This window comes from Salpingoeca rosetta (genome assembly GCF_000188695.1).
Source record: "Salpingoeca rosetta unplaced genomic scaffold supercont1.5, whole genome shotgun sequence".
Taxonomy (NCBI): Eukaryota; class Choanoflagellata; order Craspedida; family Salpingoecidae; genus Salpingoeca; species Salpingoeca rosetta.
The window spans coordinates 1,464,846-1,475,206 of NW_004754929.1; the positions used below are offsets into that span (position 1 = coordinate 1,464,846).

At 53.7% G+C, this 10,361-nt stretch overlaps 3 protein-coding genes across 3 annotated transcripts in view; 2 read left to right on the forward strand and 1 right to left on the reverse strand.

The window, feature by feature from the left end:
• Window positions 1-14: 14 nt before the first annotated feature.
• Window positions 15-6,159, forward strand: PTSG_02388 (uncharacterized protein; the record flags this gene model as incomplete). Its single annotated transcript, XM_004996821.1, has 21 exons — window positions 15-21; window positions 47-150; window positions 419-559; window positions 755-887; window positions 1,039-1,166; window positions 1,380-1,526; window positions 1,841-1,927; window positions 2,110-2,181; window positions 2,330-2,415; window positions 2,648-2,687; window positions 2,865-2,954; window positions 3,170-3,282; window positions 3,555-3,804; window positions 4,055-4,237; window positions 4,371-4,421; window positions 4,684-4,755; window positions 4,954-5,019; window positions 5,111-5,179; window positions 5,367-5,411; window positions 5,767-5,830; window positions 6,049-6,159. The coding sequence occupies 21 exons, from the start codon at window positions 15-17 to the stop codon at window positions 6,084-6,086; spliced, it is 1,986 nt and encodes a 661-aa protein (XP_004996878.1). The 3' UTR covers window positions 6,087-6,159.
• Window positions 6,160-6,737: 578 nt separating this feature from the next.
• PTSG_02389 (HD domain-containing protein 3) lies at window positions 6,738-7,905 on the reverse strand (the record flags this gene model as incomplete). Its single annotated transcript, XM_004996822.1, has 3 exons — window positions 6,738-7,171; window positions 7,417-7,483; window positions 7,800-7,905. 3 exons carry the CDS (start codon window positions 7,903-7,905, stop codon window positions 6,742-6,744), a joined length of 603 nt encoding a protein of 200 aa, XP_004996879.1. The 3' UTR covers window positions 6,738-6,741.
• Window positions 7,906-7,976: 71 nt separating this feature from the next.
• PTSG_02390 (uncharacterized protein) overlaps window positions 7,977-10,361 on the forward strand; it is a gene marked incomplete at its 3' end in the record, with an annotated part of 2,876 nt that continues 491 nt past the window's right edge. Inside the window, exons 1-7 of the mRNA XM_004996823.1 lie at window positions 7,977-8,029; window positions 8,203-8,267; window positions 8,495-8,593; window positions 8,880-9,055; window positions 9,300-9,365; window positions 9,569-9,745; window positions 10,091-10,188. Coding sequence (XP_004996880.1) covers window positions 8,213-8,267; window positions 8,495-8,593; window positions 8,880-9,055; window positions 9,300-9,365; window positions 9,569-9,745; window positions 10,091-10,188 — 671 coding nt within the window. The 5' untranslated portion in view covers window positions 7,977-8,029; window positions 8,203-8,212. The remainder of the gene's footprint in view (window positions 8,030-8,202; window positions 8,268-8,494; window positions 8,594-8,879; window positions 9,056-9,299; window positions 9,366-9,568; window positions 9,746-10,090; window positions 10,189-10,361) is intronic.

The following is a 10,361-nucleotide window of genomic DNA, read 5'->3' on the forward strand; positions in this document are numbered from 1 at the left end:
GGGGGGGGGGGGCGATGAGACGTGTGTACACGTTGACCTGCGAGAGACCTGAACGAGGCCTTGGAGCTCATCTCCCAGCTGCGCGAAGAAAACAAGGACCTGACAGCCCACAACCTCGATCTCGAACAACGCGTCATCACAACACGCCAAGTGGGTGCCTTGTGTGTGTGTGTGTGTCTGTCTGTCTGTCTGTCTGTCTGTCTGTCTGTCTGTCTGTCTGTCTGTCTGCGACGGGCTACTTCATTGCCTGTCTGCTTCGCCGTCTGTCTGCTTCCCTGTGTGGCTGCTTCACTGTCGCCTGCTCCCCTCCTTCTGTCTCCCCTCCCTCTGTTGTTGTCTCTCGATCTCCATCCCGTTTCGCGTTGTGTTCTTTGCTGACGCGCGGAGAGCCCTCATACCCTTCATCCACGCCTTGCAGGAATACGAAGAGCTGGAAGTGTCGCTGGAACAAACAAGCCTGGAACTGGCACAAATCAAGCAGGAGGCAGCGACTGGCGATGAAGAGGCACGCAAACGCATCAGCGCTCAGGCCCAGGAGATTCAACGACTTAACCAACTGGTTCGTTGACTATGGCTGCCCGTATGCTCCGTGTGCTTTGGAACATTGTGAGCGCAATTCGCCATCCAACATCCAAAACACCAATGCACGCGTATGCTTGTTTACACGTACACACGTGCGCACACCCATACATACGCACGCACATGCACACACTTACATAAACACACACATATCAACACCACCTGCGTGTGACAGATGATCCATCCTGAAAAGCACGAGGAGGCCTTGAGCAAGCTTGCACTGCAGTTTCGACAGGAACAAGAAGACCACACATCACTGCTTAAACAAGATATTGAGCAGTACCGTGCAGCATACTACGACCTCAAAGGTGATAGCCAGTCAACCGCCCAGCAAATCGAGTGTGTGTCTCCTGAATGCACACCAGAATGTCCAATCACAAACAGCCTGATGCACTGCAACATTTCGCTCATCATCATCATCATCATCATCATCATCATCATCATCATCATGCTCTGCAGAGGAAACGGAGAGGCTGGCAAAGGAACTTCGACAAACTCGGAGCAACCACGTTGCTTACTTGCAGGAGATGGAGGCCGCACATGCTGCTGAAGTAGACAACTTGAACAGAAAACTCAAGGCTGCGCAGGTGAGAGCATGCGTGGTTTGCGTGAAACCGAGGACTTGCCCACAAGTGTCTCGAACAAGTACTCGCGTGCACACCTGTGTGCCTCACAAGAGATACTGCAAAGCTGCTACAACCTTTGTGCTCACTCGCACTCATGCCACAACAACAACACACCCCCATCGCAAACACACAATGCACAAACTCACGCATTCAAACTCGCGCACACAAACACAGGCTGAGCTTGACAACAGCCCGCTCACCGCTGAAGTGCGACGACTCAAGCTGCAAGTGAGCGAACTCACAATGAAGCTGACAAACACCAAAGAAGAGAGCGAAAACCACCGCCGCTCCGTCATCTCCCTTCGCGTCGAGCTCGAGCAGGTGGGCTCGCACGTGTGTGTGTGTGTGTGTGTGTGTGTGTGTGTGTGTGTGTGTGTGTGTGTGTGCGTGCATGCGTGTGTGTTCGTGTGTGTGTATGTGCATGTTCGTGTGTGTATGTGCATGTGTGTGTGTTCGTGTGTGTGTATGTTCGCATGTACGTGTGTGTGTGTTTGTTTGCTTTGGGTCTTTGGTGTTTCGTAAGCTCCTGTGCGTGCACCTGTGTTTCTGCGTGTGTGGCTCCGTGGATGACTGTATCCACACGCGGTTGTCGTATGAGTGGCTAATTGCACATTGCATGTGCTCGTGGTGTTTAGGCAAACCAACGTGTTGTGCTGCTTGAAACGGAGTTGGCAACAAGCTCCGTGTCACTGGACTCACAAAAGCAAGGCTACAACCAACAGGTGTGTGTGTGTGTGTTTTGCGTGTGTGTGTGTGTGTGTGTTTGTGGGTGTTTTTTTTTTGTGTGTGTGTGTGCTGTGAGAGTGGCAGAGAATAGTTCTTCTGCTTGGGAGACTGTGAGGTTGACTGATTCTGCCACTCACCTAATGTACTGTGACCTCGACTCTGTCTGTCAAACCGTTAGCTTGAGCAACTCAAGACACGCCACACAGAGCTTGCGCATCAAATTGACACCCTGAAGCAGGCAAACGATGCGGTATGTGCGCACTTGCACGTCACTCGATTGTGTCCCATGTGCTTGCAGTAAACCCTTGCAATGCAGCGGAGTCGTGAGGACACTCGTGGTCCTCACACCTATCCTGCCGACTGTGCCAACACATTGCTTGTGTTCATTCGCACATCAGGCAAAGCAGACGTTTGCAACTGAGCGGGCCCACCTCGAGGACACCATTCGCCAGCTCAAGAACGAACTCTCGACGGCAAGGCTGAGGTCAAAAAGCAAGCCCCATGTCGTGTGTCCGTGTGTGTGTGTGTGTGTGTTTGTGTTTGTGTGTGTTTGTGTGTGTGTGTGTGTGTGTGTGTTTGTGTGTGTGTGTGTATTTGTGTGTGTGTGTGTACAAAGATAGCAGCGTAGGTGATTGGTGGCATGTGCTTTATTTTGGCTTGATGTTGGTGCTGACACGACATTGTCCATGACATCATCTCTCGTCTCGCTGTTTCAGTGCGAGCAAGACGGCTTCGGAACACGAGCAAGAAGCTCAGGTGAGGAAATTCATGCATTGCACACGCAAGCACGAGAGCTAGCGTTCGATGGCATGTTTCATGGTGGTGTGAAAGCTCTCGTGTTGTACTGAACGCCATCTACGGTCTCGCGCTGCCTTGTTGGTCCCGCGCTGCCTGTTGTCTCACACGTTCTTTCCTATTGGTTCATGCTTGCAGGCACTGAAGCAGCAGATTCATGAGTTCAAAACGCGGGAGCGCGTCCACCAGGAAAACGTGAAGCAGCTCGAGCAAAGCCTTCTCGAAGCTGTACGTTGTGGCCTTGTGTGTGCGTGTGTGTGCGTGTGCATGTTTGAGTTTACATGTGTGGGTTTACATGTGTGCGCACATGGGTTTGTACAAACGTTTCTGTGTGCTGTGTGCGTATATGTTTTGCTCTGTCTGGTGCAGCCGCCCCTCCCCAATGCAGCACCGATGATGCAACCCCTCTCACACTTGCTCGGCGTTGTTCTTGTGTGACGCAGGAGCACAGCACAGCTGCGAGCGTGCACGCTGCACGGGAGGAGGAGTGGCAACGCGTGCGTGCCCTCAGCGAGGCCAAGATGAAATTGGAACAAGACCTTGCCCTTGTCAAACAGTACGTACATCACTGTGATTGTAGACGACTGACTTTGCCCGGCTGTCAAACACCCACATGAATATGTGCGTGTGTGTGTTTGCATGTGTGTGCATATTTAAACGCACACGCGCACGCGCATACATGCGCATCGCGGTCGGTAAGAGAGTTCTTGGCCGTTTCGTCGGGCATGTCGCTTCACAGGCTCATGTCCATGCGCACACGTAGTCACGCTTCTCTCACGAAAACATGCACACGTTCACGCGACGTGCTTGTGGTGTTGGGGTGCGCAGAGAGCTTGAGCAGTGCCAGACAACGTCGGCGGCAGAGCTGCGGCAGTTGCGACAGCAGCACGACGATTTGCTGATTCAGCACGAAACGGCTGAACGGGAGGTGGCGGCGAAGACAAAGCAGATCCGCGGCCTTGAGCAGAAGTTGCAGCGCTTGCAACACATGGAGGACGTTGCGGATGATCTGAAGCAGGAGCTGGCAGACACGCAGGCCCAGCTCACGTCACTTCAACAGCAGCATCTCCAAGTCACGGTGGGTGCACTCTAAGACGTGCACCGTGTGCAATAATTTCACCCTCTCTGCTTCAGTGTTTCACTCACCTGCACCTGCCTCCACGTGCTCGGGACAAGAATGAGCGTGCACATGTGCAAGCACATTCAGCCACTCGCTCACTCTCACCCACTCGCTCGCCACTACCCATTCGCCCTCACTCACTCTCGCCCTCGCTCACTCTTGCCCTCGCTGTACACACGCCCACGTGTGCACATGCATGCCCGAACAGCGCGAGCGGGAGCGCGCTGGTGGGGAAGTGGAGCACCTTGCACAGCAGGTAGCGCGCCTGCGCGAACACGTTGAACACCAGCAGACAGAACACAACAACCACGTGGACGCATTGACGTCACAGCACCGGGCAGAGGTCCAAAGGCTCGACGCAGGAAACAGGAGGTTGTCCAAAGATTTGAAGGTGTGTTCTGCGCCTGGGTATGTGGCGCGGATTTCTGCATGAAGCCAGCCGACGTTTCCTGCTGGGCACTTGAGAAAATGTGTCAGAGTTGCATTCATTTCACCTGCAATTCTGCTGTCATGCATGGACACAGGTGGTGCAAGCCAAGTTTGCGGAGCTGAGCGAAGCCGCAAAGGTTTTCAAGGTGCGTGCTTGTATGAGTGTGTGTGTGTGTGTGTGTGTCTATCTGTCTGTCTGTCTGTCTGTCTGTTTATGCTTGTGTGGGTACGATTTTGTATACACTACGTGTGCGTTGCTGATATGTCAGTGTGTTTGTGTTGTGTTGTTGTGTATGTACATGTGTTTGTGCATGTGCACGCTCGCGCTTGCGTGGCGAGTATGGGTGGCAGTTCCTCGTAGGTTTTGCATCTGCCTGATTGTGTGCGCTCCCGGCTTTGTATTTGCAGGCAAAGGCTAAAACATCCAAGCAACGATCATCTGACGAGATCCGGCAGATGCGCGAGCGATTGGCTGCTGTGGTGCGTTCGTGAAAGCACGCATTGGCGCGTGAATTTGCTCGTGTGCGCTGTCCTCTTGTTGTGTTGTTTGGGCTTTTGCATGGACCTGAATTTGCACTCAGTGCAACCCGGTTCGTGCGTACATGTGGAGGGTGGTGTTCTTGTGGTGTTGTACTCACGCGCATGGTGCACATCATTGTTGCATACGCGCATGTGCAGGAGGAGGCGCTTGATTCGCAAAAAGCAGAAACGCTGGCGTGGAAGAAGAAGTATTGCAACTTGAAGGTGAGCAAACGCGCGTGTGGTGCTTGGGGTTTCTCCTGGTGTACGCATGCATGGGCTCATCTTCCTCCTTGCTGTTTTTGCATTTTGGCAGTCGCGTGCGCTCAGCTTCAAGGAGGTGGTCACGAAGCACGACCAGCGCGTCAGCGCACAGATTCTTCAGGTGAGTTGGTTGGTCAATGTGTCCTGTGTTGTAACGGTGCAAAGTGGTGAACCCGCTGCACGGTTCTGTCGTGTGGTTTCGCCGACTTTGCTGTGGCCATTTCCGTGACATCGGTGACTGCCCTCTGACATTGCGCGCATTGTCACTGCCGTGTTTTGTGTCTGGCATTCGTGCGTGTCTCCTGCAGGGTCCACATCCCATTCCTGCGCGGGAAGGACAGGACAAGGCAGACGTACGTGTGTGTGTGTGTGTGTGTGTCTGTGTGTCTGTGTGTCTGTGTGTCTGTGTGTCTGTGTGTCTGTGTGTGTGTCTGTGTCTGTGTGTCTGCGTGTGTGTCTATGTGTCTGTGTGTGTGTGTGTGTGTGTGTGTGTGTGCGTGTGTGTGTGTGTCCGCGTGTGCGTGTGTGTGACTGTGTGCGTGTCTGTGTGTGTCTGTCTGTGTGTGTCTGTGTCCATTTGTGTGCTGCTGTGCTAACTCGGTGCTTCGACCGCCGCAGATTGTTATAGTTTGTGTCCTCTGACACCAGACTCACGTGTGATGAATTCCAACTTATTCTGCGCATGTTCACATTCCCAAATTAATTCAGGAGGGCCACCTTGTGAACTTGCGGGACATCTACCATCGACTCAGCATGTGGCGCGACGACGACGGTACGTGATGGTCCGTGGTGACCTGCTGCTCGTGGTTGGGTGGTGGCGGCGGACGAGTAGGAGTGCACGCCTGCGTCGCTGCGTGGTGTAGTGTCGCGTGTGTGGTTGCGCGTGTGGGTCGATGTTTGCGGAAGTCTATGTGATTTTGCGGTTTTCAAAGGCTCATGCTCGGGTTCTAATGTCACGCAATCACACCTGACATCATGGTTGTCTCCCAGGACGGCCGTTGCCGCCACTGCATGACAACGATGAGTGACTTCGTGCTCGTACAGTCCATTGATTTGATCCCCGACCACATTTGCCTCTTCTTTCTTTGTTTTTTTTTTTTTTTTTTTTTGTTATTTCCCTGCTATGTGCGTTGGTGCTGTCAACCAGTCAACCCGCTTGGTGTGCAGCGCTGTGGTCGTGTCATGCGTGCTGCGCCGGACGCAGCTAGAAGAAGAGAAGGGGCAATCGTTCTGTTGTTGTACTGTAAATTGATACACTCGGCCGCAAACCAACAGAAAAGCAAAAGGGCGGGCGTCGCCTTCTTGTTTGCTGCACCCCATGCCCTTCTTCGTTTGTTGTTGCTGCGTGCTGTCCAGATGTAAAAGATGCTTCCCACCAATAAGTGCTGTGTGTCCCGTAACATGGTGCTGTTGCCTCGGTTCACTTCACCTCACTACATTGCTGGGGGTTACACTTACATTACAATTACAGTACCTCCCACACCTGGCACTGGCCACTGCCACGAGCATGTTGAGAAGCAGAAGAATAAACAAAAAAAAAAAACAAAAAAAAAAAAAACACCTTAACACGCAAAGGTGCAAGATCACAGACAAGTGGACCCACATCTCCTACGTCTCGCACACCAACATGCCACACGAAAGAAACACAGCACACAGATACACAAACACTTCAAATGAATGTGTTTATTCTGTCGGGGTGTCCTTGGTCCAGTCACCATCTTGGTAGTTTGGAGGGATGCACGGCACCTCCTTGCCATCCACTTCCATGGTGCCCTCAAAGAGCTTGTCAAGCTCGCGCTCCAAGGCAGCATTTGTGCCGCGCACTTGGTTGATGACCTCGCGCGACCACCCAAAGTATGCCTGCGCACGCTTCACGCTCCAGTGCTTAGGAAGCTGCCGCTTCAGATCTCGCAAGTTGTACAACTTGTCGGCAAGCTTGACCAGCTTACCGCGCCGCGATGCGCTGGCAGCGTGCTCAATCTGCTGCAGCTTCCGCTCGTGCTTGTTGAGGCCCTTGTCATCGCTGACTTCAGCCACGACCTGCGCGACCTCTGGTCCAAACTCGTCCTTCAACTGCTCCAGTGTCACATCAGTGTCCTCCACGGTATCGTGCCTGGGCACACACACCACACACACGCACACGCACACGCACGCACACACACACACACACACACACACACACACACACACGAGCGAGATAGATGGTCACTTGGTATGAGCATGGTCACAACACAACTTCAGGGCGTGGAAAGGCATTCTGGCATTACACGTGCATGGGTTTGAGCACGGAGCAACAGCGTGAAACTGAGCAAACTCAGGCAAAATCGCAGAGGTGTCGTGTGTCTCCAACACACGTACAGGAGCGCGGCTTGCAACACCACGATGTCATCCTCGCCTCCGACGTTGGCAATGAGGTCCGCAACACCTGCGTTACATTGTACCTCGATTAGTATCATGTGCACACACACGACTTCAAGCCAATGAAGACTGAAAGAACTTGCAGGGCAAACGCCGATCACTGGCTCGAATCATCCAGCCAAGCCAAACAGTCACAGGTATCCAACAATGTCATCACTGTGGCCCAACACAGCCGTTTGTCCCTTTTTCATCGTCTCATAGTCGACAGACACGAGTCGCCAGCTTGACAGCCTGACAGCGCTCGAGTCGAGCACTTGACGACACAACACAAACAGCTGACAAGCTCCAAAGCAAGACCAACACACACACACACACACACACACCAATGGGGTGGTTGATGTACGGAGTGCCTTCTGGGTCTTTGCGACGCTGCTTGCGATGGGCGTGCGCCGCAAAGCTCGCAGTGCGCAGCAACAGCGCGGAGTTCATGACGAGGACGACGACGAGAGGACGAGCGTGGGAGGCAAGCAAAAAGTCAAAACTTTGCTATTGCTCAACAGAACAAGTTGGGAGATTTGTGCGATATCTTTCAGGATTCCTCGAAGCCCAAGAGGTGAGCACTGCTGTTTGTGTTTGTGTTCGTGTTGTTCAGTGCTCCGCTTGCTTGCCTTGCTGTTCGAGCCAAGCAGCCAAGCAAGCTTCGTCGGTGCTGGACTTTTCATTCACCACGACCTCATGCATTTCGTGGGATACCATCTCAATCCTGGACGTGTGGTGCATCATCAGCAAGCGAAGAATGGAAGTCAAGTCGCAGGTTCTGGAAACCCCTCCGCTAGAGGATGTGGCCAAGGGTGTGTGCGCGCGTGTGTGGTTGTGTGTGTGCGCGCGTGTGCGCGCGTGTGTGGTTGTGCGTGTATGTGTGCGCGCGTGTGTGGTTGTGTGTGGTTGTGTGTGGTTGTGTGTGGTTGTGTGTGTGTGTGTGTGTGTGTGTCTTGTGCTGCTCGCATTTGCGTTGCGCGAAGCCATCCCTTGTTGGTAGTAGTCACCGGTCGCACGCTCACACAACGTACCCACACAGCGCTTGAGACGGGGCTCAAGGGCTGCTTTGAGCAAGCGAGCGTGTCCGTCGTCGACTGCCCAGATCTGACCGCAGAACCTTACCACCTCGCTGCACCCGGTACGGCAGTAAGCAGAGAAGGAGGAATGACATGTGCGCAACAAATGCGTGTGCATGTGTGTGAAAGACAAAGAAGAGAACATACACAGCGAGCGTTTGCCTGTGTGGATTGCGTGCACCCCAACATACGCACACACACACACACACATATGTACACACACACACACACACGCACACACAGGCACACACACACACACCCTTGTAAAATCCGAGAGATCGGCAGCTGTCTGACCTAACCATGTACGCGCGATCACCCCCCTTCCCCACCCCAACGTTCGCCATGCAGGCATCTCAGGCTCTACACGGCTTGTAGACGTCGGCGGCGTGCCAAACCTCATGCCACTTGTGGACCGATCGAAGGTGTACAACTTCAAACAAGTGGCCAAGGACATCGGGCTGCCTGGCGCCTTTTTCATCGGTGCTGGTGCCGGCTCCTCTCGTCTGGCCGGCGTCAACTGTGAGGTAAGCCACCCTTTCCTTGCACTGGTGCACTGGACACTGTCCCGAGCCTCAAACCGCTCGCTCCTTTGCGACCACCACCGCTGTGTAGTCAGTCCATCGTTGCATACCTCACCGAGCTGGACACCCATAAGGCCCCGTCCATGGCCTGCTTTGCCTCCCTTCGTCACCTCACCCCTTCACACGGGAACACGCCTTCCTCCCCATCGTGTTTGCCCTGCCTCCCTCTGTCTGGATCCTTTCCCAGATGATGCCCAACACCAACATTGCAACGCAGGAAATCCGTTCATACTTTGCCAAAGTCCGGCCCGAGGTAAGGCTCGATTGTGGGTTGTAGCGAGCGTGTGCCGCGCTGTGGCGTGTTATGCTGCATTGTGGCGAAGTTGCTTTGCTCTGCGCCATGTTGCGTTGCACGTGTACTCCACCCAGAGACCGATGCTGTTCCCTTATCCCCATAACATCCTGTTTTTTTTTTGTTTTGTTTTGCATCGCCCTCTCGGCCCGTGATCGAGGCAGACTGGCGACATGGTGCTGGAGCACTACGAGTCAAACGAGTTTGGCTTGCTGGGCAACTTTCTTGCCAGCGAAGGCAAGCAGGGCGCAGTGCTGCGTGTTGAAGCATCCGTACGCACGGGGGACGACAACTTTGTCACGTGCATGCGTCAATCACTTCAAGCAGCGTTTGGCGACAAGGTGTGCGGATCGTTGTTGTATGCATGTGCGAGTGCTGCGTGTGCATGCGCGTGTGTGTTGCATGTGCATGTGCATGTGCATGTGCATACTTGTGTGTGCGCATGCCTGTGCATATTTGTGTGTGTGTGTGTGTGCGTATGCATATTTGTGTGTGTGTGTTTGTGTGACCGCAAGCTCGTGTGTGCATGAGCGGCTTGCGATCTTTTCTTGCTGTGTGTCTACTTGTACGCGTGTTGTGTGTCTGTGGCGGTGGCTTGCTTGCTGGGTGTGTCGACACTGTACCGCGCAGTCTTCCGCTCATGTCGCCTTGTCACAACATTGTGCTGTGATCCTTTGCTGCAACAGCCCGTCGGCCTCGGCGGCGTGTTTGTCATTGAGGCTGGCGATGCGAAACTGCATGTCATGGTGCGTGGTGTTCATTGCGCGGCCAATGGTGACGCCGTGTGTTCCTGCACACAATGCACATACACGACACGCGCACGACACACGCCACACAGATACACACACACACACACACAGACACACACACACACAGACGCAGACACACACACACACACAGGGGGGAGACAGACAGACACACACACAGCCTTCTTTCAGCCCGCTCTTGACCATTGCC